General features: G+C 50.3%; 9 protein-coding genes across 9 annotated transcripts; 5 read left to right on the forward strand and 4 right to left on the reverse strand.

The window, feature by feature from the left end:
* Window positions 1–309: 309 nt before the first annotated feature.
* On the reverse strand, window positions 310–5,653 carry HO173_009713 (uncharacterized protein; the record flags this gene model as incomplete). Its single annotated transcript, XM_037311602.1, has 3 exons — window positions 310–2,713; window positions 2,867–3,798; window positions 3,860–5,653. The coding sequence occupies 3 exons, from the start codon at window positions 5,651–5,653 to the stop codon at window positions 310–312; spliced, it is 5,130 nt and encodes a 1,709-aa protein (XP_037161549.1).
* Window positions 5,654–5,794: 141 nt separating this feature from the next.
* On the forward strand, window positions 5,795–8,094 carry HO173_009714 (uncharacterized protein; the record flags this gene model as incomplete). The annotated part of the gene is made up of 2 exons (XM_037311603.1): window positions 5,795–5,808; window positions 7,200–8,094. The coding sequence occupies 2 exons, from the start codon at window positions 5,795–5,797 to the stop codon at window positions 8,092–8,094; spliced, it is 909 nt and encodes a 302-aa protein (XP_037161550.1).
* A 1,983-nt stretch (window positions 8,095–10,077) lies between these two features.
* On the forward strand, window positions 10,078–11,624 carry HO173_009715 (uncharacterized protein; the record flags this gene model as incomplete). The annotated part of the gene is made up of 2 exons (XM_037311604.1): window positions 10,078–10,117; window positions 10,324–11,624. 2 exons carry the CDS (start codon window positions 10,078–10,080, stop codon window positions 11,622–11,624), a joined length of 1,341 nt encoding a protein of 446 aa, XP_037161551.1.
* An 845-nt stretch (window positions 11,625–12,469) lies between these two features.
* Window positions 12,470–13,177, reverse strand: HO173_009716 (uncharacterized protein; the record flags this gene model as incomplete). The annotated part of the gene is made up of 2 exons (XM_037311605.1): window positions 12,470–12,830; window positions 13,035–13,177. 2 exons carry the CDS (start codon window positions 13,175–13,177, stop codon window positions 12,470–12,472), a joined length of 504 nt encoding a protein of 167 aa, XP_037161552.1.
* Window positions 13,178–13,850: 673 nt separating this feature from the next.
* Window positions 13,851–14,765, forward strand: HO173_009717 (uncharacterized protein; the record flags this gene model as incomplete). The annotated part of the gene is made up of 1 exon (XM_037311606.1): window positions 13,851–14,765. The coding sequence occupies one exon, from the start codon at window positions 13,851–13,853 to the stop codon at window positions 14,763–14,765; it is 915 nt and encodes a 304-aa protein (XP_037161553.1).
* Window positions 14,766–14,904: 139 nt separating this feature from the next.
* HO173_009718 (uncharacterized protein) lies at window positions 14,905–15,963 on the reverse strand (the record flags this gene model as incomplete). The annotated part of the gene is made up of 2 exons (XM_037311607.1): window positions 14,905–15,772; window positions 15,908–15,963. The coding sequence occupies 2 exons, from the start codon at window positions 15,961–15,963 to the stop codon at window positions 14,905–14,907; spliced, it is 924 nt and encodes a 307-aa protein (XP_037161554.1).
* Window positions 15,964–18,201: 2,238 nt separating this feature from the next.
* HO173_009719 (uncharacterized protein) lies at window positions 18,202–18,669 on the forward strand (the record flags this gene model as incomplete). The annotated part of the gene is made up of 1 exon (XM_037311608.1): window positions 18,202–18,669. The coding sequence occupies one exon, from the start codon at window positions 18,202–18,204 to the stop codon at window positions 18,667–18,669; it is 468 nt and encodes a 155-aa protein (XP_037161555.1).
* A 2,184-nt stretch (window positions 18,670–20,853) lies between these two features.
* HO173_009720 (uncharacterized protein) lies at window positions 20,854–22,703 on the forward strand (the record flags this gene model as incomplete). Its single annotated transcript, XM_037311609.1, has 6 exons — window positions 20,854–20,970; window positions 21,023–21,127; window positions 21,185–21,605; window positions 21,674–21,852; window positions 21,925–22,227; window positions 22,320–22,703. 6 exons carry the CDS (start codon window positions 20,854–20,856, stop codon window positions 22,701–22,703), a joined length of 1,509 nt encoding a protein of 502 aa, XP_037161556.1.
* A 2,277-nt stretch (window positions 22,704–24,980) lies between these two features.
* On the reverse strand, window positions 24,981–26,581 carry HO173_009721 (uncharacterized protein; the record flags this gene model as incomplete). Its single annotated transcript, XM_037311610.1, has 3 exons — window positions 24,981–25,013; window positions 25,073–25,138; window positions 25,913–26,581. 3 exons carry the CDS (start codon window positions 26,579–26,581, stop codon window positions 24,981–24,983), a joined length of 768 nt encoding a protein of 255 aa, XP_037161557.1.
* Window positions 26,582–26,774: the final 193 nt, after the last annotated feature.

Consider the following 26,774-nt stretch of genomic DNA (forward strand, 5'->3'; position numbering starts at 1 on the left):
AGATTGTTATATTTGTGCTCTGAAAGCTCCTATTAGAGTACCTGATGAGTATATGTTATCATAAGTCGACCAAGATGCGTCCTCCAACTCAAAATATGTTACAAAATCGTACGCCTAAACATTACGCGATCGCTTGGCATCCGCAGCGATTGATGATGTGCTATTGTTGAGATGCCATCCATGCGCTAATTTCTCAGTTGTTTCACTCACACGACCGGCAACCCGCCGAAGTACCCATTTACAGAAGCCGATGGACGAACAGGGTGGCCAAAGCTTCTTCGCTGTTTCGCCCACTTTACTTTATTCCTTTCACCACCATTTGGACTTCCCCAACTGGCCCACGCCCTGAGAGATTCCAGAGGCTGCAGCGCCACCCGCAGAAGCCGCAGCACCGCCGGCAGCGGCACCAGCTCCCATGGCACCCTTGCCAGCGTCTCCAACCGTACTCGCAGCCGTCGACGCGTAGCCCTTGCCATTCTCATCTTTAACTTTTCCTTCCCCACCGGAGTTTGAGCTGGCTGAGTCGGAGTCGTGGGATTGCGAGACCTTGATGGTGCTTTCGGTATCTTCGGAGTCGGCATCTTCTTCGGTTTCGTCGACGAAGGGATCTTCGGGTCCTTCTTTCCTTGGGCTTTTCTCTTCGGGCTTGCTACCTTCTTCCTGTTTTTCTTCTCCAGGTGTCCGGAACTCCTCTTCTTCTATCGTGTCATCATCCGACTGGCTTCGGTCTTCCTCATCTCCCTTGCCCATTCCATTTCCAGGCTTCTTGTCAGGGACATCTTGCTTCTCCTCTTCCCCCTTAGCCCGGTCACCACCGACCATGTTTGCCGCTCCGCCAACGCCTCTGCCAAGGAAAGAAGCCCCAGATGTTACACCTGAAGCTGCGCCGCTGGCCATTTCGCCGACTTTACCGCCGGCATCTCCTCCTAGACCCTGCGAATTGGGAACATATTTCTCTGCTTTAGCGGCAGCATCGCCTACGGTTGAACCAGCCTGAGAAGCCGCAGCTGTAGCAGAGGTAGCGGTGTCGCTGAGTGCAGCAGCAACGTTTGATGGGGCGGAGGCTGGGTCAGTGGTAGACTCTTCAGCTTTGGACTTCAAGTCGTTGGCGGTACTGGTTCCTTCGGAAGCTGCTTTGTGGGCAGCGTCGGCCGCTTCTTCGGTCTTCTCTAGCGCCTCTTTGGGCGTTTCCTTATCATCATCGGCTGCTTGTTGGGCCTTCCCCGCGGTATCCTCTGCGGTTTCTTTAGCATCATCTACTGTCTTCTCAACCTGTTTCGTCGTCTCATTTGGTATTTTCTTAGCATCCTCGGTGGCTTTCTCGACTTTCTTCTCAGTGTCTTTGGGAGCTGCCTTCGATTGAGAGGGGGTGGAATTCCCATAGCCAAAGTGGGGAAGATAGCTACTATAGCCCGCAGGTGTCTTCTCTGCGTCAGTCGCCTTGTCTTGAGCTTTAGCCGCGGCTTTGCCGGCTGACTCGGTCGCTTGGTTTGGCACCTTCTCAGTGGCTTCCTTTGCTTTCGCCTGTCCACTCGGAGCTCTCTTAGGGGCTGCCGGCTTTGTTTTCTTTGAGGATCCTCCAAGACCAAATGATGGGATGTAGCTCGTTACACCACCAGCTGCGTTTGCGGCTGATTTCGTAGTCTCACTAGCCTGCTTCTGGCCTTTCTCAGCTAGCTTTGTTGGGTCCGTGGCAGCATCCCCGACACTTTTCTGAGCGTCGCCTGCGATGTCACCCACCTTATTGGAGGCATCGCCCACTTGCTTCTTCGTTCCTGTTGCTGTCCTTGACAAAGTCTTTGAGGGGTCCTTTTTAGCGTCTTGGGAAGTCTGTTTTAGATCCGTGGCCGCTTGACTTGGGTCTTTTGTTGCCCCAGCAAGCTTCTTCTGCGCGCTCTCTGTCCTCTTCAGTGCAGGTCCCGCCAGCTTCCCCAAAGATTTCCTTGCACTATCGGTCTTCTTCAAGGGTGGCTTGACGGCCTTACCAACATCCTGCTGAAGCTTTCCCGCTTGCTTCCCGACGTCATCGGCAGTTTCTGTTCCCTTGCCTGCTGCTCCAAATCCTGGAATGTAGCTGGTGGGTATATAGCCCGCAGCTGTTGCAAGATAACCAGTCGGCGCTGCGGATATTGCTGTGGATTGTGCTTGAGTGAGTTTGTCATCGGCAGCGACCTGGCCTTCGACGCCGCCAGAGCGAGATAGATACGTGGCTTCCTTGGCGCGCTGCAGCAGTGTTTTTGTGGCTGCATCGACAGTCTCATTGGCAGTTTTGCTGGTATCAGCAACTGCGCCTTGAGGGTTTGCAGCTGCGTCCTTGACGTCGCCTGTAGACGGAACTGATGGGCGCGAAATGTATAGCTGCTCGACGGCCCACTGCATGAGGCCTTTCTGCGTCTTCGCCTCAACCTCCTTCTCCATGGCCGTGGCTTCTTTGTCCGCGTCTGCATCGCTGATATTCTTGACCTTGTCCGAGGGCTCTTTGCCGTCAGAGGATTCTTTACCATCCAGTCCAATGCGCTTTCCGTACTTATTGTAAAGTTCTTTACCGAGTCCTTTGCCACTGGCTTTCTCGTACACTTCTCCGGCTTGCTTAACGTACGTCTGCTTCTTTTCTTCTTCCACGATTTTCTCGAAGGCCTCTGCTTCTTTAGCGACTTCTTGCTTGTCGAGATCTTCAAAGCCGATTTTCTGCAGGATACTACCTACCAGGTACCTACAGCAGAATTGGGAGTCAGTATTCTGCTCTTGGGTCAAAACCTCAGATGCGAGATAATGCTAGGGGATGGGAAGTACTCCTTTACCCTGTGGCGAGACTTGCAGCGCAGATAGTGATATCGATTTGGGCGAATTATCAAAAGGTACGCACCTGTACTTTAGATGTCCGTTGACTGTCTCGCTGACATCGACATTCTCCACCCCTAGAAGGCCAGAGACCGGCATAAGACCCGCGACTCCGTACTGGATGCTTGAGGTCCGGTAAAGGAAAGCCAAGATGTAGTCGTTCTCTGAATAGACATTGACTAGTCGACCACTCACAGCTGTGCGCATAACGCGCCAGGTGCCGACATCGCTAGGTATGGGGGATCCGATCAGTACTGCGGATTCAACGAGTCCAAAAGCCTTTCGCTTGGCCAAAGAAGTCAGGCAGGACCAAATAACGCGTGCTCCCAACGAATATCCTACAAGAGTCACAGGTCGTTCGCCTTGGGCGCGGTTGATGAGAAGGTTGGCAAGCACTTTTCCAGCTTTGTCGGCGCGAGTTTTGGCCAGGCTGAAGGGGTTGTCAACCACACGGGCGACCTTCACTATGGCCATAGGCCACATTGCTGACATCATTTCGGCGAACACGGTCCGCTGGATCATGGCGGACTGGGCATATCCATACGCTGCGCTGGAAACCATAGTGTCGATACTTTGTCCTAGATTCATTAATGCCTCGAGCTCGAAGCGGAGGGCAAAGACTTCGGCAGTAGGCGTCAGGACGCGCCATGGTGTCACAACCTCCTCTTTCTCGAGTAACCAGCCAGATATCGCGATGATTACGCGGAGACGGCGAGTGTCGGTAGCAGCTTCGATGGATTCATCATGCTCTTTACGTTCACCATGGACTGGAAGGAAGGCAAAGTCTTGCACCTCTGCTGAGATATTCTGCATCATTTCGCCGGTCATACGCCCTCCGTAAGCTCCAAATAGACTGCCGACTAAATAGGTGCTGCCAGCGACGGTGCCCAGGTAGCCTGCTGCAGCGGTAGCTCCGAGACCGAGGCCCGTCATCACGCTGCCGACACCTGCTGCCATCTGTTTGCATCGCACTCGATCAGAAAATTATCAATCAAGATACTGGGGACGGTTAGCTTACCATTGGAGCAGCCATGCCGCCTGAAAGCCCCACGACGGCTGCGCCGGCTATCTGGGCAAGCCTTATCTTCCACTTGCGCGAGTTCTCGCTTTCCTCTGAGGTCTTTTTCAACAGCTCCTGGTCTGCTTGAATTTGCTTAGCAGCTTCCAACAAGCCCTTTGCCGTCTTCTCTTCGTCATCGCGCAGGTAGTTAAGACCAAGCTTCATACTTGATGTTAGATAAAGTAGTAGCACCCGTGATGCAGCGTTGTAGTGCTCCAAGCTCAGAAGTATCAGGAGTATCGAGTGGAGGACAAGTGTACGTTTCTGCATAGGCAATTTCGTAAGTGGTGTTTGGATCCGTGGGAACAATTGTTCGAGTTTTGGCGGTCTATACTCTCCCTGCTTTGCGCCGGTATCGATTTTCTGGACTGGTCTTCCTTCTGTTATTGGGGTAGTCGTAGTCTTTGATCCCTGCGTTGAGGCCTTTGCCTTCTGCTTCGACGTAGTCTCCTTCGAATTGACCGCTTCACCCACGCGCTGTATGACAACCTCTCGCCAATCATCGAACCATTGGAGGGCATTCTTCTTCAACTCCTTGACCTTGGGTGTCGCAAGCTCTTTCTCACGTTCCTCGCGCGCCTTGTTTTCCTTGTCGTATTGGCTGACATCAACAGTGCCGGGGTCGTAGTCTATGTTGGCGAATCTTTCTTCTTCACTCTGGCCCTCTTGACCGAGGTCTTTCAATGTAGCTGCAGCATCAAAGTTGCTCTCGATCATCTTCCGCATAGTCTCAGAAATGCTTGCAATAAGTAGAGTGAGATCTGCCCGTTCAGACTCTGACAAGAAAGACTTTAGATCCTTCTCCTCCTCCGCGACTTTGTGCGCCGGCGTATCCTCATCCTCCACTTTGTGCGCCGGCTTATCCTCATCCTCCTCTTTTGCATCTTGTCCTTTTGTACCGGCAGCTGTAGACTTCGCAGCAGATTCTGAGGACTTGCGCGGTGCTAAGGATGGCCTTCTTGATTGAGAGGCTGGTGATCCATCGCTTGTCTTCTTTGGGCCTAGCTTTGGAGGCTTTGGTTTCTGGTCGGCGCCTGTTGGATTGTTCGCGGGTGATGACTCTTTGCGTGGTGCCACGGAGGGTCTGTGTGCTGGCGACGGCGCAGGAGATTGGTCGTCAGTCTTATTAGGAGGGAGCTTAGGAGGCTTTGGTTTCTGGGCGGTGTCCGTTGGCTTGGCGGCCGGTGCGGATTCTTTGCGGGGGGCCGCAGAGGGTCTCCGTGCTGGGGAGGGTGCTGTAGTTTCTGTTTCCTTGACGGCGGCCGTCGACGCCTTGCGAGGTGCCAGAGAAGGCTTCCGATCCGGAGCGGCGTCTGTAGCTTTGACAGCAGGAGTCGATCCTTTACGCGGTGCTGCAGACGGCCTGCGTGCTGTAGAAGGCGCTGGGGACTCGGCGGGTTTGGTGGCAGGAGTTGGGGCCTTGCTGGGTGCTAAGGATGACTTGCGCTCAGGAGCGGCATTGCTAGGCTTGGCCGCAGGGGTCGACGTCTTGGGAGGTGTCTTAGCAGGGTTCGGTTTCTGCGAAGGCGTGGAAGCCGCATTGCTCTGTTTGGGTGGGGGCTTGGGTACATCCTTTTGTGGTTGGGCAGTAGCTGCCTTGGCTGGTGTAGTGGACGGTTTGGTCGTGGGAGTTGAGGACTTAGAGGGCGCTGTTGTAGGCTTCTTCGGGGCGGTCGTCTGCTTGTTTGCTGTGGGGGGAACATTCTTCTTCTTAGGAGGCAGTTTAGGAATCTTCTTCTTCTGTTCCGGCATCGTTCAATGGAATAATATTTGGTGGTGAAATATGCCTGTGGCTGGTGAAGCTGCAAGACTAAGAGTATCCAAAAGGGGATTGTTTGCCTTTCCAAGGAAGTGGCAGTGCGGGGTTGCTAAGCGCGTGACGCGCCTGCCAAAATGATATCATACAAGTAACAACAATCTACATGTACTATAACGCCAAGGCCAGAAGCAAATCCATCTTCTCGCCTTTCCTATATCTACAGTGTATTTACTTTGTCTTCCCTATGAAAAAGGAGACTGTAGAAGAGCGTTGCTTACTACTCCTTTGCTTAATCTATCCTAGGAAGTCACTCATCTCACCATGGGTGTGTGCAGCCAACATAGCAATGGCTTATCTTCCTACTGTTGTACTATCTCGACCGATCCAAGGGAAGATTGGAATAATTGGGATCAATAGTCGGGCAGCTCCCGTACCCTAACGATGCCTCGTCTGGTCGTTTAATCCTGGATATACTGAGAGAATTTCGGGATTCTCCGTACACCAAAAAGTGACTGCGTTCGAAAATGCCGTAGAAACGGCACCAAACAGGTTGAGATGTTTCCGTGACTTGGATTTCTAAGCAACCCTTTCTTGCTCCCTTCACCGCGACTTGTAACTTCTCAAGGCACTCTTACGTCAGTGGAGAATCCAGCCTGAGAACATACATTTCGATCTTCAATATCTTTTCCAGAAACTTCTGTTGCGATTGGCTGGTTCGATACGATAACTTGCCGCTCGTTGATACAGAACGTAGAGGTTTCGACCTTCAGTCCTCAAATGTTCAACAAGTGGATCATCTCAAGAACCCCTGTTAACTTCCTCTGGTCGTGGTGCGACCGTTCATTCCTATTTCGGATGCATAAGGTGAGCTAGGTCTCTCGAATGAGACAAGGTTGCGCCTAGTTTGCTTACATTGGTAGGCTGACCGACACTACAATGCCGAATGAATTCATGGCGGGCAAGATTGTCCACACGAACCTCTCGACTGCGGTGCGAAAGACCTCGCTTCTATGCTAGCTGTTATTGGCATTGAATGCCATGTCTATCTCTTCTTTGCTGATGAGCAGATACCGTTAGCTCCTAAATTCTGTTGAACGCAGAATCCGATCTCAGCGCATGGCCAGTGTCAGAGCAAGGCTCGCTGTTCAATTCAATAGCCAACAATCGGAATTTCTTATGAAATTTTCTTCGTCGGGATGGCTCGGAAATTTCAACGATAATGAAGAGCAGGACTAGGATGGGAAGGGGGGGAAAGACCCCACTGGGCGTGACCTGGAAGCCTCGATTTCGTATAGAGTGTTTGTGAACAGGAAGGGAACTGACGGAATATGTTTTCGTAGTAGGAATAGAAGCCTCTCCCAACATGAGGAGTAGCTACCTATCCTCGGAATTGTCGTTCTCGTTGTCGTTCTACTGTCACCTTGGAAAGCTCAGCCCTAATTGTCTTCTGTTCTGTCGACGCTTTGAAGTTCCCTACCCTCCTCTGAGACCAAGCCTTATCTCCAATTCCAAGCAATAACCCAACGAAACTGTTTCAAGAATGTACACGATCAGATCCATACCCGGAAAGGGACAAGGTATGTTTGCCAACAAAGATATCAAAGCAGGTAGTCGCATACTCGCCGACGAGTTGCTGCTCTCGATTGCAGAGAGCAAGATAGATGAAGGCATTGGGGAAAGGATAAGCGTGTCTCTTCACGGTCTGCCTCCGGAACAGCAGCAGCAGTTCGAGACATTGCACTGCCCAGATCACCCCACCTGGACGCCTGCGGTGAGCAGATTCCTAGCGAACTGTTTTGAGGTGGAAGCCCCGGGATCAGGCATATTCTTGAAAGCTTCGCGCATCAATAACTCTTGTTTTCCGAATGCTTTTTTCTCGTGGAACCAAAATCTGCACCGCCTGACTGTTCACGCTATGGTGGATATCCCCATAGGTGACGAAATCACAGTCTGCTACATCTTTCCATTCTACTCTCTGCAAATTCGCCGGGACTTGTTCCGCGAACACTACGTATTTGAGTGCGACTGTTCAGCTTGTCACGTTGAAACCGGAATTGGCCGACGCGGTGAGTTCCGTCGTCGAAGGATGGAAACCCTTTATACGGCCATCGATAAAACCAATGATGGTCCCAGCAACAACGACCAAAAGGAATTGGAAATGGTCCTTGAGTTCATCAGATTGGCAGAGGATGAACGATTGGACGGCCAATTCCTCTCGTGCATATACAGTCGTGCAAAGAAATGTTATGACGATCGCGGTTCAGAGCAATTGGCGCTGGAATATGCGGAGATGGAGGTTGAGACGAATATGCGACTCCTTGGCGACGACCACGCCGACACGCAGGAGAGCGCGAGGGATTTGGATGAATTGAAGACTAGGCTGGCGATGGTGCAGCAAACGGAGGAGAACGGTGAGAACTTGGGGGCTTTGTGAAGAAAGACAGCTAAGAGCGAGGGCCAAAGTCTGGGCTGTTTATTGGTAGGGTTGAGTATGAATTGATGACATTGTCAAATAATTACGAGGATGGCAGGCCATGTCTCGGGCACCCTGTTGCATTCAAACTATTTGCGCGCGCGTCTACGGGTTCTACCAAGTTTGCTAACCCTGGGACACGGTTGCTGATTCTATGAAGCACCGTCATCACCATTCGAATTTACGCCGAATGAATGCTTGTCTCAGAAATAGGTACATCGTTCAAGGCCTGCAGTACTCTCATGCCCAGTTTTATTCCCTGTGTAAGAATCGTGGGTCGAGAATATCCTTCGATGCAACCATTGTTCGGTTTGCCTTCCTGCTAGTTTTGCTCGTGACAGCCAATGCGCAATCTTTCACACAAAATGATACAAATACGGGCCACCTAGCGGCGTTGGATGATAGTAGTCGCTATCCTTTTCCTCGTGAAAGGATTTCCAGCTTGTCAACTTTAGAATTTGAGGCACTTCGGCAGGGGTCATTCCGATTTTTTTCGCTGTTTTGCCTTTCAGAAACTCTTATCGCAGAAGTGGGAATAATGTTCTTTGTGACACAGTCCTCTTTCCCAAAAGGCTGAAAACCGTCTCCTCTGTCCCAGTGCTGGCAAATCAAGTACCACTTGCTGGTTTCGTGCCATCATTGCTATTTGGACCTCCGTCCCAAGACTCTGTTCCGATGACTGCCGATAGATCGTCAGACTTCAAGGTTCAAAAACGCAAAATTTTGAGCCGAGCCTTGACCGTTGTAGAAAACGCCGTGTACTTCTGCGCTGCAGGACTAATTTTTTCGGTAACCCTGGCATCCCGTTTCAAGTGCTGCAGAGACCGCACTGTCAGTGTTGGTATACCAGCAACATGCCATCTCAGCCATCTTTCGACACCAGCATCCATTTGCCCCTGGGGTCGAGTGCTTCATTAGCACCCCCACCTAATTCGGTGCTCTGTACTAATACGAGTTGCAGCCTGCAAGGTTCATCCGCTCACAGCAGATTACAAAACCGAATCAGGCAAGGCCAGTAACAGACGTTCGACGAAAGGATGTTATCCTTGTCAGTGAACTTGCTTATGTAGCCATTGAGAGGACTCTCGTATCGAGTGAGGAGCCGGAACTTTCCATACGTCAGGTTTCGAGGTCGCAGCGTCTTCGATGATATCGAGTGAGAAGTCACTGTTCGCTATGACAAGAATGTCGAAGTCGGAACGTTTACTAAAACTGCAATTGTTTCGTTTTTTTCGGTTTTTTTTCATTTGCGGTGGTTGCTAACAGAACTTCCTTCAAGGTCAAATTACTGGACGTCGACATGTTAATTAGAGACATTGGACTTCTGAGCATGCCGTTCGAGATTCGAGATGAGGTTCTATAGCGACTACTTCGGGAGGGCGCGAGGCTCACGAAAAGGCTGTCGAGCACGAAAAAGAGCTGAGTCTGTGCCTTCCCTAATTGTTGGAATTTGCGGAGACTATCGAAAAATCGTTAGTGAAAGTAAGGGACTTGTGGGGGTTTAAAGTAGTCCTGAGGGTGGAGTTCATTGATTCTGATGGAGATCCTGAATTGATGGAACCCGAACGACGGGCCGGTACTTTAGGTTGGGGGGGTTATGGTTGAATGAATGATGAGCCTGTTTTCCTGAACGTTGTGCTTCGATGTATCAAGCAGGCGAGAAGCTTAGGAGGATTGATTCGTCCGCAAGACAGCCCGCCCAGCTCAGCCCTGCGAATTACGATGGCGCACTCTGTCGAGTAATGTCGCATCCTATTACTTCATCATTCATTTAATTGCCACAAATTGTCAAACAGATAGTCTTCGTCATCGACAGGTAACAGCTAAGATCAATCCGGTTCACGAAGCTCAAGAACGTTAAGACAACATAGATAATGCCAGCTCTCTTCCGATTTAAGTCTCCTTTTGAATGCAATAAAAGGGGAATAGTCCTTCTGCCATCAGATGCACTCGTCAGTATCTTTAGGACCGACTGGTAAATGTCGTAAGATCATTGTGCTCAACACTCTTGTAGCTGAACATCCTGAGCCTCATTGTTTCTTCATTTGTTGGCACCTTACTTCTCGGCATTGTCTCGACACTCTCATTAACACTCTCAGAGTTTGCTCAATTTCAGTTTGCTTAATTTCTTCACCACACATCAAAGAATCACGAAATTTCTACTTACTGATTACTCGTTACCGATTCCAGCTAGCAGAACGTCGTCTATGCCCGACCAAGCAGGCTTAGAATGGGTGGAGGGTACATGGGGCGAACAAAGACCGCAATGGACCAAGGAGCCATCGCTGGATATCGTCCTCCAAATTGCTTGCCATCACCTTGGCTTAGCTACTAGCCCAGAGACCACTATTGCTTTCCTCAGCCAGGGTGGATTCAACAAACTCTTCAAAATCACCTGCTCAATAGGCAATTTCGTCATGAGGGTCTCCTTGCCTGTGGATCCCTTTTACAAAACCGCTAGCGAAGTGACCACCCTTGACCTCATACAGCACCACACTACTATCCCTGTGCCAACTGTGATCGCACATGATGCTTCCAATGAGAACGAGCTCGGCTTTGAGTGGATACTTATGGAATACGTGTCTGGAGTCACGCTCGATGAGGCTTGGACCATGATGACATGGCTTGAGAAGTGCAAGCTGGTGGAGAGAATTGTCGATATATCATCGCAGCTGTTCCGGCTACGAAGTGAAACCATTGGCAACATCTACAGAGCAGATGATCCAGTCCCCAACATTTCGGATCGGTCAATTCCAGATGATCATGGAGTAAGTTCGAAATACATGATGGGTCGAATCGTTTCCATGCCCTTCTTTTGGGCAACCCGCTTGTCACTGGATATCCACCGAGGCCCGTTTAAGTCTAGCATGGATTGGTTGATGACAAGACTGGCGCTTCTGAAACATGACACTGAGCAGCCACTGCCTTCCGACGCCGACTCCGATGACGGAGAAGAGATAGACTTGAATAGGGAAATGATCACACTGCTTCTTCGACTTATGCCGCACTTCTTCCCGGCTGACGTGGAAGAAAGTGAGGGCTTTGGCCTCCGTCACGATGACATATCACGCCGGAATATTATGGTCGAACCTTATACAGGAGAGCTCACCGCACTCGTCGACTGGGAATGCGTTTCGATGGTACCACTGTGGAAAGTCTGCCAGCTCCCCTGGGTTCTAATATCACGCGAACGTACAACCGAACCTCAAAAGCATCGTTACACACACGAAGGCAACGAAACCGATGAGTTGTACTTTATTCATCTCGAGGAGTACGAAAAGACATGTCTCCGACAGCTATTCTTCGAGCACATGGCAAAGCTCGAGCCGGCCTGGATGGAAATACATCGCCTGTCGGAAGCAAAGGCAGACTTTGACTATGCGGTTGAGAATTGCGATTGTGAGATACATCGCAAGCAGATCAGGACATGGTTGGAAAATGTGGTTGCTGGTAAAGAGCAGGATAGTCTTCGGGCTTTGATGTTGAAATGAAATTGCAGCGTACATACCTGAGCTTAGACCAGATGCCTTAGGTTCGCTGAAGATTTCGGTCATACATGATCTTAGCACAATGAACATCAGCTTTGATTTGACCCTTTTTGAGGCATCTTTCTCGTTCGGAACGTCTCCACTTGGTACCTTAGCGCCACATCCCTAGACAGACGAATGCCATTATAATTTGAGATACCTCTAAAGATTACTGAAATCAATCAGAATGTTATTTAGGTTCGATCTTCACGCTTTTGATGTAATTCTCAGGTACTTGTAATTCGTGACCCTCTCGGTATGCGACCTTCATGATCACGGTGGAGTCACGGGGCGTACGACCTTTAAGATACATTCGTTCTGTAGGTGTGCGACCAACAAGCCACCGTGGTCTTTGCTTGAGTTCGTGCCGAGTATGGTGTGTTGCCATTCTGCAACATTACTTTGCTGCTTGGAAGGCTCAAGCAATCACGAATAAACGAATTTATTTGGGTACCAAGCCGACATTGTTTGTAGCCTTGCGCTCAACCTCTACTGGTGCGCTCAGGGGATCGAAGTCATCATGATGCAGTTCTGAAAGCTTGAGCAGATTTAGAGTAATAGACAGTACCGAAATGGACTTTTACTATTGTGAGACCAATTTTGCTCATCTAATGTTACCTCGGTCGTAGACTTTTGGGATTCGGCCTACACCGGTGTAGTAAGCTGCGCTCATACAAGCCTTGAACGGACATGAACTCTCGATTGGACATGCCTATGTAGCTAAGCTTCGGTCATATATCTGGGAGTTTGCTGACAATCTTCGGTCGCTTACCATCTTGGCAAGGTCGCCCTGCCCCCAGCCATCGACATTAGATGATCCTATTCTTCTCCAGTTCCGCGCGAACTTCCGCAGGCGTCCAAGCCTCTTCCTTGACCGGCACCAAGGCGATGGAGAGCGACTTCCCTGCAAATCTCTTCAACGAAGTGATGAGGGTCCCCCTGTTGATCTGCACGTGCAGGTTGTAGCATCGCGGATCTTTAGTAGTGACCGTTTGCATGTCTAAGCGGAAATTGCGGGTCTTGTAGACCGTAGTCTCAACCGATGGAAAGCCCGTGAGTTTTGAGTCTGGGATATTCGCAATGAACTCTTCGAGTTCGTTCTTAGCTTTCCCCATGGTTTCTGCCTGTGACCGATCGGTGCTGATACCATACTGAAGAGCGTCTCTTCTACTGTTTAAGTAGCTATCAGGGAGTGACGAAAGTGATGCGGATCCATCTTAGTGTTGAGGAGGACCGTGTTGGAGTTGGTGTCATTATGCCTATTGTGCGACTGCATTGTGCACCTGCCGACCAAGTGACATAAATAAGGGCTTCTTATAACGTAGTAGCAATAATGCTCAACACTTCACACTGCAGCTTTTTCTGGAAGCTTACCCAAATTTATGAAACTTCTCAATGCATGCTGGTGTTAGGTTTGCGATGACTCTCAGCAATTGCTTGCACGCTACCGATTTTGGAAATTCTTCCAATTCTGTCCTTGAAGCTAGGTGCGGCGCCGGAGCCTGAGCCCCGTCCATTGCAACCTTTTACATTGGAGCTCAAGTGGTGACCATGAAGCCGACACCCCCCGCGCTTTGTAGCGCTCCTCTGAATCTCATAATCTTGAAAGCGAAAGCCAGAGGGTTGAATTCTATTCACGGCCGCATGTTCACTTCAGGTACCCATGACATTGGAGAAGTCTAGGACTTGGTTTGGAGGGGCTGATTATCTGGTCGAGAGATAGGGCTGCGCTGATTGGTCGATAAAGCGCGGAAGAATGGGTCAATATAGCTAATACGTTGGTTCGTATGGCACGGAAGACTGTGAACGCCCCAAGCAAGATTTGGGTTTTTAGGACAGTCATCATCTTCAGTTCTGTGTTGATGTTGAGATTCAGTCGCATGAAACGGGACTGAAGGTTTTGACTGCGCTTATCTAGAGCGAGTGATGGTGGCGGTTGGCTGAGTCCTTTGATTTGTGACACTTGAAGTTGTTTGTTCTGTCAACACACTGTTTCTCTGTGTTGGACCACTTGACGCTTCGCATAAATATTTCCTCGTCTCTTACTCACTACTTCCTATTTCAAACCCCAATCGCTCGGTATTCATGACCACGAACGGTGACATTGATCGTCACACCACTGAAATATCGATATTACCACAGTGTCAGGGCCTCCACTCCTTCATAAGTTCTCGTTTCCCCATCTACACAATGTCCAGCACCACAGCCAAGACTCCACAGGGCGACCCAAAGCATGGCGGCGCTCTCTTCCGACTTCCTCGTGAGATTCGAGATGTCATCTATCGACGTCTGGTCAAAGGCCGCTATCTAACCGACAAGCGATCAGCCCACAGTGAGGGGTCCGACAAGGAGGGATCCGACAGCGAGTCAGATGTCAACCAGAACGCCAGGCCAAACTTATCCATCCTTCGAGTCTCAAAGGCCGTCGGTCATGAAGCTGTGGAAATCCTGTATTCGGACAGTGTCTTTCGATTTCCCATCGACTTCAAAAGCCCTAGAGACGATGACGAGGACGGTAAGCTCTTTCGCCTCAATCACCTGAAGAAAGTCGCGCCTATGATGAAGAATGTCTACCTCGATGTCGACGGCGCGTCGATTAGATGGGCTGATTGGTTCGAGACTCTGTGGGCGCGGAAACTTGAACTAAGTTCCGGGCCTACCATCGACCTCTTTAGAGATGTAGACATCAAGCGTCGAACTTTACACATCAGAATGTCGGAATGCTGCGCAAGAATGCTCGAAGGGACGTCATTCAGCACCATTTGCCAACGACTCAAGAGTGTAGTCGGCTTCAGCGTCGCTACTGTCGAGGTCACGCTCTCGAGTGACGTGCCCGAAGCGCCTGCCTATTTCGGATTCAATAACGCGGAACAGACTAGACGCGCTCGCGACTTGCTGCGCTACATCACACATAAGATAACAAAAGAGCTAGAACCCGCCTTCGGACCCGCCATCTCTGGTCTTCAGTTGGATGCTGGCAACATGCCTATTCAAAAGAGAAACTTCTCCGAGGGCGGCGATACCACTTTGGTCGGGTTTCTTGAATTCCATCCAGGCAAGCATTCGGTCCAGGAATCCACCGCGGAAGAGGAGAGATTGCGGTAAGGCCTCCAGGGGTGTACCTATGGGATCATGAAAGACACGGTCTCATGGAAGGTATGGACCATAGAAGCGATAGTGAATAGATAGCTTGCCTTATAGCAAGAAGCTAAGCACAATGTCATTCAGTGCTTTTATCTTTTCGTTATTTCCACCACGCAGTCATTGTGAATGCGAGCACCGAATCAAAGATCTCCACTCTCGTCCTTTTTTCCTCCCCAGACAGCCAACTCTCTGGCACCTGAATCCATCCATGTTTCATGCCTTTGAATCTCTCCACGATCAACTCATCGCCTCTTCCCGCTTCCGCCACCTTCTTGACCCATATTTCGCCATGTTCTGACAGTGAATCAAGCTCCGGTAATACGAGCAGCATCCTTGCTTGGTCGTGCAACAATCCCTTTAAATCTGCTAGACCAGGCGATGCACGCGGATGACCTGCTTGGTCTCGTGGCAGGTATGTTGGCATGAGCATGTCATTTACGTCGGCCCCGAGGCCTTTAAAAACGGGGAGCCCAGCTGGTCGTGTCCGCTCAGATGGGAGCTGACGGCAATCGAACGAAGGGTAGAAGAGGAGTAGCGGTATGGGGTGGGGGAAGTCTGAAGGGAACCGACTTGGCCAGTCCGACTTCAACTGTGGTGGTGATATCGAAAGAAGGAGATTTAGTGCTATGTTACCGCCACTGCTGAAGCCTGAGATGGCGATACGAAATTTATCGAGGTCGATATCACGCTTCAGCCGAAGTTGTTTATCCCCTTCGATCTTTTTGGCAACTGATTTCCGTAGCTCGGTGTAGCCGGGCGCCCTTGCATCTAGGACCGCGCTCAAAACATCCCCAGCATCTTCTAACGCTGCAGGATGCTGGCTCGCTGGTCCCATACAGTAGTCTACGGCCACAACAATGCAACTGAGCTCTCTTGCGAGCTTGGCGCAAAACGGGGTCTGTTCGTGACAAGATCCAAGTACGAAGCCCCCGCCATGGAAGTCAACGACCACGGGAAGCTTTCTGGCTCTGCCCTCATCAAGTTTATCTGGAACAAAGATATAGAGCGGGATAGTGTATTTTGAGCGGGAGGGCAGGTTCAGAGAGAAGGGATGTGGACCTTCTGGGGAGGTGATGCGCAAGAACTGAAGAGGGACGGCTCACGAGAGCCTTTCGCCATTGAATATCGAAAGGTTGAGAAAGGAGATTTTAGCTGACATGATGATGATGACGATGAAGATTTCTAAGAATATTCGTTGCAGTTCTGTATATGAATTAGTAAGTAAATTGAGTCACAAGTCAATCAATCCCACACTTTCGACGTCACGAGTATGGCACCTCTTAGGGCCCCTTTGGCAACCAAATTCAACCAATTTTACCCACATTTCCAACATTCTAGGTCATGAAAACACGTACTACCGTTTGGTTACTACATTCTCATATTCTATGCTTACAAATCAACAATTTCCTATTGCCAAGAGTCAAATGTACGGGTTTATCACATTTGCCAGCAAACAAGGTCCAGGGCTGGTTGGCTGGCAATGTGCGCTCGAGCCTACATCGTGGATCCAGGGCCATAATAGAGTCATATACACTACTATGATGGAGGATGATAGCCAAGTCGAGGAAGCCGTTATTGCTACTGTTTTTACTGCTGCTCAGTACTATTCCTGTCACTATGATAAAATGGCACGTCGTATTTATTTGGTGGCCATATGTAAAGGCGCTTTCCATGGGAGGTGTCCATAAGAGTGGCTCTCAGGGGGTGGCCCACTGCAGGTCTACCAATGGCTCCCTGTACGGTTCCGGTACTTCAGGATATATAGGAGGAGCATTTGGACAGCCGCAGTACCTGCTGGAGTGGTGGGATCAGCCATAAAAATGAGGAGATGGTCATATGCAGAGGTTTTTTAAAGTTTCCAACGGAGAAGCTTGGCAATCTAGTGGATTGCTGAATCAGCTGAAATGTGGCCACCAAACGGTCCGTATATACATTCTATACATTCTATAAATTTATTAGCTTGTTTCTAGATCATTTTTATGTAGCGTGGTTGGGCTGAAATCTATGAAATGTGGGTTTAGATTTGGTTAAAGCCCTTAAGCAGTGTAAAGTCTTGGCATGAGGCTCCAGTGAGTTTTGCACTAGTGCATTCCGGGCTAGCGCTTGGCGTAGCACAAACTCAATGCCACTGGCAACTGTTACCACCAAATCCCCTCTGCAACTATCTCCTGATCCTGATACCTGCGCGTAGTGCGATCGAAACCAAGGTGATGCTGACTGCGATGACCACTTGAGCAACTCGCAGCGGCAACAAAGTCCGCCCAAGACGGTACTGTAAAATACCAGCGCTTTGTTTCTTGATCCCTGCTTTGAAGCCATCGATCAGCTTGCAACCTTTTTCTCCATCGCTGACGGGTTAGCATTCGGCGCTATAGCGCCTTCTTCAAAAAACATCTATCTTGCCCCTCTTGTCAACTCCATCCTTGAAGCTATTCCCCCGAGGTAGACCGTATTAACAGAGCCGAGCTCCAATGGGAACTGAGATTCTCTGACAGATATAAGATTTAGCATTTCACTGTATGTATTGGCGACACTTACGTTGGGACGGTCGTGGCTCAGCAGAGTGACTTTAAGATATCACTTTGAAATTTCTTGTTGGACTCCGAAGACCGCGAATTACACACCCTCTACTTACGTTAATATGTCGACTGTAAGTATGGACTTCAACCTCCCATGTATTGATTATAGCGACTGACCGACGAGCGCAGAAATGCCTTATCAATGCACCAAGTTTTACATCTCGAATGGCTACTCGTGGGGGGCTTTTGGAACTAGACTCAAACGCAATAATGAACTTGGTCTCGGTCGATGGATGTTCGAGTGCTCGCAAAATGTTCGCTATGAGCAACATCCGTGCACTTTGCTTGCCTTACAAGCTTGATTCCTGGGTACGCTCTTCCAGTTCCCCCTCCTGGGTGATGTCGTCAGCAGAAAGGCCAATGCAACGTCGTCAGACTCGGCTAAAACATGTTAAGAAACCAGCATTCGGTCAAGGTCGGCATGAGACTGGTCAGGCGTTCTTGTTCACATGAAAGGGAAAGCTAGTACTGGGTGAAGGTCGGGGTGTGACTGGAAGCCGGTATTGTTGACACGTTAAGAGCGAACATTGCCGGCTTGAAGTCGAAGAGCACGGATCATGGACACTCTCGGCTTTCCACAAGAAGGGGGCTCCTTACTACAAAAAGACCCCAATCCCGCTCTCTATTCTTTCTTTTTCTGATTATGAGTATGTCTACCTTCCTAAGGCCCACTTCCTTTCAATGATGACAATGGTACATCCATTAGATCTTCCTCTAACAGATTTGCCTCAAAGCTTCGCCCACCTAGAACTGGATAGCCAGCATGGCGTTGGAAGCGAACAGACCGAAGCGGATCCCCAAAAAATTCGTCACCGCGCATGAACGCTACCGAGGTTCGACAACAAGTCGGATTTCTGACCCTACCACGTGAGATCCGCGACCACATACACCTCAACCTCATAGTCGTGGAACATCCAATACAGTACGATACACAATTTAAAAGCTTGTCTCGGAGCGACACCTTCACGGACAGGGCGATAATGTGGATGTTTGAAGTTGCCTCAAACACTCAGATCGCACGAGAAGCCCGCGAGACTTTCTACCAACACAACACCTTCCTCATCTACACCCATGACATCCCGGCCCGCCTCAGTGCAAAGGTCCATACTGTGTCATTTGGAGCTGCGGATGGTGTCGAGCCAACAACTTATAGTACACCCTTCGAGGCTGGCGCGTGGGTGAGGAAGCTCGCAGTCCGCGTGGGTTGGCATGCATCAGGCGGCTGGTTCCCCGATGAGTGTTGCCGAAATCCTGCCCATGATCTAGAACCTTTAAAGTCGGCATGATCTTGACGCCAAGTTCGGCGCTTGATCCTATGGCTACCCGCAGGGTATCGGGTGGGAATTGTTGGAGGAGGTGAACGAGAAATGGGGAAAGGAATTCAAGATCTACAACGATCAAACGTTGCGGAGTGACACTCATTGGTACACAAGTGACAGGCGGGCGGGATCTCAGCGATAGATGGCTGCTAGAGGATCAGCGTAGTCAAGTGGCGGAGGAGGCGAGCGCTGAGTGTGGAGACGATGAGCAAGTGGACGTGGTTGAGGGTGGAGAAGTAGAGCTTTGGGGAGAAGCTGAGACTGAGACTGAGACTGAGGAGGAGGAGGAGGAAGAGGAGAAGGAGGACTCGAGGAGGGAATGGCGTGGGAAGATACTGCAAGAGAAGAGGAGGAAGAAGAAGAAGATCGAGAAACAGATGAGGACGAGGAGGAAGCGTTGAGTGGGAGGAGGCAAGGTTGGTGGAATTGACTGGAATTACGCAAGAGCAGTATAAAGGTTGGTAGAAGAAGTGGACTATGTTGCTCGGGGCGCGAAGGCTGTAATCATAGGAGTCAGAGAGCTTAGTGTAAATGATTCAAATTGTAGGAGATCGAAGAAAGAGAGGTGAAGGACCGGAGGTGTCCCCATGACTTGGGGTTTTCTTTCAGAAGCAAAAAATCATTTCATTCCATGTCATCCTTTTATGAATGCTGCGCCTGTAACTCGTGAGCGATGCTAGGATGCTGAGGCGGCGCCAAAAGCCGTAAACGCCAAGAGTCCTGCCTTGAGACCTCGGACAACGCCCTGTTAGATTATTTGGGACAATATGCTTACAACAGTACACAGAGCTGTTTCGGAATGGCACCTGGCCTGAATCTTTATTTGGGGTACAAGGCCTCTATTATGCTTCCTTTCAGTTCAACTTCTCCGCTCTCAGAAGACAATTCTACACTACTACGTGTTCTATCTACACGTGACGAGCTCGATAAGGCTCTTGGCGAGCTCGCTGAACAGGCAACTCGCACCGAGTTGCTCCGAAATTACAGACCTAAGTTTGCTAGAAACACGGATTACGATAACGTTCTGCAACCGTAACCGGGCTCTAAAGGAAGCCGTCTACTATGACAAGCCTACAACGTATCCTTGAGGATGTCAAAATCTGTTGGTTATTGGTTCACAGCCGCCTCCCAGCCACTTTGTCGGATCAGCCATCCTAATAGGATATACATCAGATGTGCCCAAGGGGAGCTTGGGCAGGATAATTCAAAGCATTCTCATCATCGCATGTCTGATTTTTCGACAGTGGATGCCCACAAAATGAAGCATACAGCCGCTTCAACCATAAAAGTGGTTCTAAGCCCTCCAGGCGCACAAATAAGGTCAAGCTCTCCTATCCGCCTCCTCGTCACATGGGATGAAGCTGGCAAGCGATCAAGAAAAGGGGTCAAGACATGCCGCTGTAAGTTCTACGCGTCCAGATAATTTTCAAGACCAGCAGACGAGAGATGAAACCGAGTATCCACAGTTCATGCAAGTTTGTCGGATCAGCGAAGCTAGGTAACCATGTTCTCGGGACGGACACAGCTCCCACGGTCCCGGTTCGGCACCACCTGAAGCCCTTACTCAATCTTGACTAATACTCCACTACATCATCCGGCAGTACCTTTTAATTGTGGCTCCGGTATGATGGTAGAGGCAGGTTGCAAAGATGGAAATTGGAATGTTATATCTGCCGTGAGGAAAAAGCCTTGTATACACGACATCAACATAAGAATAACACCCCGCGCGTCCTCAAAGCATCATCAATGCAGGAACATCTTTTTGGATGTACATCATGCAAGTTATCAAATAATTATCGTGCAGCATGCATAATCACGCTTCAAGGGTTCAACGATTCCAGCATGTCACTGGCTAGCCGTATTTTCTTATCTTCAATCTTGTCCCACACTAGGTTTGTCATTTATGTTAGTCGCCAGGCTTTCGTACGACGTTGTAAAATCTGTTCATGCATGTGAGCGATTCCAGTACAGCTACAGATATCCTGGACAATCCGAATAAGACTTAATCTGCGCAGCGGACCGTGGCAGACATAGCCCTGACCTTCTTTAAAGACCGACACTCCATTGACTGAAAGAGGTCATTTTCAGACCCTTTTCCTTCCAACATTGCATACCACCCTCACCACATCAGCATCATCCGTTACCCCAGCAATGACACCTCCCACGGCTCTGGCCAGTGGCGCTAAGGGAGTCAAAATGAATAGCCTTAGTAAAGACTTCGAATCCATCACCATCACGGGATACTACACCCGGGACATCAGGTTCCCAGTATTTCACATGTCTCAATCGCTGGCGGCAATCTTTCTGATCAATCGTATAGACATCTTTACAAGACGAGGGATCTGATGCCATGAATGGGGCGGTTGACTTCTCAAATCCATACTGTGTACTACAGACTAATTCTGAGTATGAGGGCCATGGTGTGGTCAGTCCACAGCCTGCCAGCGGTTTTGCTGTCGCCCATTTGCTGACACGATTTCAGAGCTTCACCATTGGGCGAGGCAACAACCTCGTCTGCGCAGCTATCGACATGCTTGCTCCACTGCTAGTGAACCGATCTCTAGCATCCCTGACATCGAATATGGGCAATACATGGCGCTATCTAGCCTCAGACTCGCAGATGCGCTGGGTAGGCCCTGAAAAGGGTGTTGTACACCTCGCGCAGTCTGCAGTCGTCAACGCCGTTTGGGATCTCTGGGCGAAATCTCAGGGTAAACCTGTTTGGCGTCTGGTGGCAGAGATGTCGCCAGAGGAGTATGTGCGCTGCATCGATTTCCGATACATCACTGATGCACTCACGCCTGAGGAGGGTATTGAATTGCTTCGTAACCAGGAACTTGGGAGAGCTGAGAGGTTGAAGGAGGTGGAGGAGAATAAAGCCGTTCCTATTTACAGCACCTCAGGTATCCAGAACATCGAGTCCCTAGACTAAGCTGCTTAATTGAAATCAAAGATACTAATCCTCGTCTAGCTTCATGGTTAGGCTACTCAGACGAGAAGATGAAAGGCCTCCTAGAACAGTCCAAGGCTGAAGGGTTTCACCAATACAAACTTAAGGTCGGGGGAGATCTCGAGCGGGATCTTCGTAGATTGAAGCTCTTTAGAGAGGTCAACGGTTGGGATGATATCCTCATGCTAGACTCGAACCAAGTACACCTTTCAATCCCCTACCCACCCTAGCTCCCTCAACTCCCTTGATTACCACTGACCTTTTCATTGTAGATTTGGTCCGTGCCCGAAGCAGAATCCTACATCGCCCACCTCGCCCCATTCAAACCTCTCTTCATCGAAGAACCCACCTCCCCTGACGACATCCTCGGCCACGCCACCATCCGCGCCGCCCTACGCAAATACAATATCAAGGTTGCCACCGGTGAGCATTGTCAAAACCGCGTCATGTTCAAGCAATTCTTGCAAGCCGAGGCGCTGGATTACGTCCAGGTGGATGCTTGTCGTCTTGGTGGGCTGAATGAGGTCATGGCTGTTATGTTGATGGCGGCAAAGTTTCACGTTCCGCTGCATCCGGTAGGCTATGTCGCGTTCTTTCTAAAAGGGGGTCGGAGCCGCGTTCGAACGTGATTTCGGCGTGCTGATTGCTGAATTGGTGGGTTCTCTAGCACATCGGCGGCGTCTCCCTCCCCGAGTACTCCCAACACGTCATCACAATCGACTACCTTGTCGTTAGCGGGCGCCGTAGCGTTCTCGAGTACATCGACGCCTTGCACGAACATTTCTATCATCCCGCACAGATCGCCAATGGGTTCCATGTCACGCCCACGGCGCCCGGGTACAGTGTTCACATCAAGCCGGAGAGCATGGATCGCTTTAGCTTCCCTGGAGGGAACGGCAGTTGGTGGAAGGGTAAGGAAGCTGAGAAGCTTTTGAAGTTAGAGAGGACGGTGGGGTGGAGGCCGGAATTTGGAAAACCCCAAACGGAGGTGGTGGATGTGCAGTTGAAGGGAAATGATGCTGCTTTTGCTAACGATGATGGACGAACGTGAAGGTTATCAGGCTGATCTCCTGGTGGGTTGGCTTCTTTCCTTTGTTAGTTTCGAGTCTCGCTGGATTCCGCAGCGTCGTTTCCCTTTTCTTTCCCCTTCATTCTTCTCTTCAAAGGATTCTCAACAATCTGTATCAGCCACTTTGAGGTCTCAACGACGGCTCATAGCTTTCGATTGTTGGAACCCTCTCCGTGGGCTTCATTTTGATGTCAGGTTTTCAACAAACATGACCGGGGCGCTCAACCGCCAGTTACTGGAAAGCCATAGAACAACATGTGGCACAACCATACTCACTCAGCGCACGATGCAATAGTTCTCCGCTCATAGAATGAGTAGTGACTGCGACGCGTGCATAAGTCTACAAGACTTCTAAACAAAGTATAGTAACGAATTAAACTACTTGCTTTAATTGCTTGAATGAACGTGCTCATCTGCTCATCCATGTCCGAGAAACTCCCATGCCTATGGGATAGACCTGGAGTGAAATGGTAGCTAGCTATATATAGGTGTGGGTGGGTGGGACAAAAAGTATGCAACGGATCTGAAAGAGACGAAATCGAATGAAGAGCCATTGACAGGTGCAAAACAGGTGGATATCTAGCTCGTAGTGAACAGGTGTCTCCTACCCCTGCTAGGGTACCTGAAACAGCGGCTATATCATGAAACCCACTAACCCTCAGTCCCACTGTGGCGATCTAATACAAGACAAACAAGTCCTATTCCCAAACGTCGTTTTGCCACAGTATGAGAAATTCATGCTGTAGTAACTCTGACAACATTTTGCTCATTTCCATTCTTGACACTCACGGAATTTGTTGAGGTACCATCTGTTGACCGCTTAAAAAAGGGTTTGGAGATATATTTGTTGAACATACAACCTACTTTGAATTGTCGCGACGCCATCTTTGCCGGCAACGGCGCACATTCCAACAGCAGCTACTGCGGCACCCCACACCCTATACCATTTTGTGATCATAGGTGGACCGGTGCCCTCGACACTAATGTTGCACTGGCCCTCGGCTATATATCTCGTCAGCTTCGTACGACAAGCAAGACTGCCGTGAGAACCTGAAGTAGGAAGGGAAATTTCACGAATCAGAAAGCGCCACGGGAGAATCCTGCAAGGGAGGCTTGAACACCTCTGATTTCGTCGTCGCGGGTATCCGTTCCAGATTTAGGGGACAGAATCGAATGTCTGCGGCTCTCACACTGGGCTCGGAACATTGCACAGTCGGCTCATACTGCTAAACCGTCCAGCTCAAAGATCCCTGTTGTCCTAGAGGCGGTCAGCATACGCTCTACAAACCTAACGGCCCAGTACGTGCACTGACCTAAGCCACTTGCAATCCCGCCTTGATCCTGTGACTCCACGCAGCCTGTTATCAGACGAAAGGCTGCCTACTTCATGTCTTGCAAGCTCGCGCGGTCGGATTAAACCCTAGCTGCGTGGGAGAATTCGATGATGCAGTCTCCATCCGCTGTACATTGACGTTAGCTATCAGGCAGAGCCCAGATGATTATAGCGGTCAAGTCTACAAGTCGAGTGCTTACGACCTATGAACCTGTAAGGAAGGAGAACTCCCTGGTTGGCGATGCTACGATCTCTAAAGGTATTGATATTCGAATCAGTGGGCATGTTTCGGTATGCGGCTCGGCAGCTGGCATCGAGGCGACGGCCTTATCTTGCGCTGCTGCATCCAAATATCACATCGTTCTCTTCCGACAGATTGAAAGGTGCGGATGATTGTGGTCCCCCTCGGCTAAGGGATGAAAGATTTGTGGGAACTGAGATTGTTTGAAGAGGGACCCCGTTGGCAAGCAAGTCGGACGTTTGATAGGTTGTCGGCAATGCTAGGCCTTGTGGAGCATCCAATACTAGCGATGAAGCGACAGAGATTCGGGGAAATGATCCCTAGCCAAGGAATGAGTCCCATCTTCAACTGCGAAAATAGCAATGACATAGAAAGTAATAGCACTTGGAGAGGTTACAGCGGGAGAACATTATCGCGGGTATTGGCTTAGATATAGTAATAACACAGGGTAATGCAACAACGTGTGAGCTACCATAGGCACGAAGCGCTTGAGAGTGTCGCTTGAGTCGACACGAGAAACACGCGATAACATCATGTGCGACCGGGCTTTAATTTGAGGCATAGCCTTCGTCCGCAACAAGCGCTATGCGCTGCCCGTGTACAACGCGGTACAAAAATCATTGTTGGATACTCTCACCATAAGCGGAGAGCTGCTGCCAGGCCATCCAAATGCACCTTCCCCAGACTACAGTCTGTTCACCACTTCCACACCGAGGATCTAATTTCAAGTTAATTGCAGCCAGCCAATCATCTCCTCTATCCAATGATTTGACGTACGTTTATGTCAATGGCCTTGAGCCTTGTAAGATCACTTACCAGATATCCGACTCCGCCGTTCCACCTCTGAATTTGAATGCGGTATTAGTCTGCCGACCCCAGATCTCCTGTCGCCTTTAGCGGTAATTAGGTGTTGCTGCAAATATCAGAGTCAGAGATTCCCTAGGATCTGATGGGCTCCTTTGTGTAAAGCTGGGAGTAGAAACGTAGGGAGCTGTTGATTGCAAATCCATCGAGACGGAGGTTGAAAATACCGTTGTTGATTACAGTCACCCTAATTCACGCATCGCACTCGAGCAGCAGAGAGAATCTGCCGAAAGATACTCTGGAGATATAGACGGAAAACCCACAAGTACGACAGTGAGCTTGTTCTGTTCTCAACAACCGAGCAAACACAGAGTTTGATTTGAGACTGTGAGAACTGCAGGTTCTTCGAAATGTTCGAAACATGATCGATCGGAGCCAGTAGCCGGGCCCAATGTTTTGGTACGAGGGTTACTACTGCATTTTAGAATATCTCCAGTCCCCAAATTGGGGCTGCCCACCGGCTTTGTACTGCCCGAAACTCTGTTCAGCGTCCAGTTTTCAAAACTGTATTCTATGTCGTTAATCTGAATTGCTAGACCAATCTGTCACAATCTTTGGTCCCTACGGAGTTTCTATCTCAGCTACAGCTTTTCTTCTTTTCAGCATCTCTCTTACGAAACATGGCGCTTCCAACCACAATGCAGGCCCAAGTCCTGAACGCTTTTAACACCCCCTACGAACTCACTACCCGACCTATCCCCCCTCCCCCCAACAGGCCATGATATCCTCATCCGCGTCCACGCAGCCTCATACTGCCACACCGACGCCGTCTACGCCTCCGGCGCCATGGGCAAAACCCTCCCCTTGGTCCCCTGCCACGAGTTCGCCGGCACCGTCGTCGCCCTCGGCCCCGCCGTCCCAGCCTCCAGCACCCTCCAAATCGGCACCCGCGTCGGCGTGCCAGGTCGCGCGTACCATCCCTGCGGTCGTTGCAAGGAATGCGTAAACACAGAGGATGAATCCGGCTACTCCGTTTACTGCCCTAAGGCCGGCAACAACGGCATCTCGCGCGATGGCGGCTTCCAGCAATACACCCTCGTCGATGCAAGACAGGTCGTGCCGATGCCGGAGGCGTTGTCGTTTGTGGAGACCGCGCCGCTCATGTGCGCGGGGCTGACGGTCTTCGCGGCGCTGAAACGCTGTAATCTGCAGCCTGGTGATGCGGTGGGCATTGTGGGCTGCGGTGGCGGTTTGGGCCATTTGGGCGTCCAGTTCGCGCTCGAGATGGGCTATCGGGTCATCGGTGTCGATAATGTGGACGCTCCGCTTCGGCTGGCCCGGAGCTGCGTCGAACCCGATCTCCGCCGCCGCCCACATTTTCGACGCGAGGACCACGGACGCCGATGCGGTTCTTGCGTCCCTGGCTGAGTCGACGGGGGCGGAGTCCTTGCCCTCCGAGCGCGGCATCCCGGCCGTTCTCATCCTGCCGGAATCCCAGGCCGCTTTTTCATTCGGGATGTCGCTCCTGCGTCCGCATGGTCGGTGTGTGGTAGTCTCGTTTCCGGAGAAAGGGTTCGCTTTCAGCGCGAAGGATCTCGTGTTTAAAGACGTCGAGATCGTGGGTAGTCTCGTTGGGAGCAATCGGTGCGCGAGAGAGATGCTGCAATTGGCGGCG

The sequence above is a fragment of the Letharia columbiana genome, assembly GCF_014066305.1.
Source record: "Letharia columbiana isolate WasteWater2 chromosome Unknown Sc0000042_s0, whole genome shotgun sequence".
NCBI lineage: Eukaryota > Fungi > Ascomycota > Lecanoromycetes > Lecanorales > Parmeliaceae > Letharia > Letharia columbiana.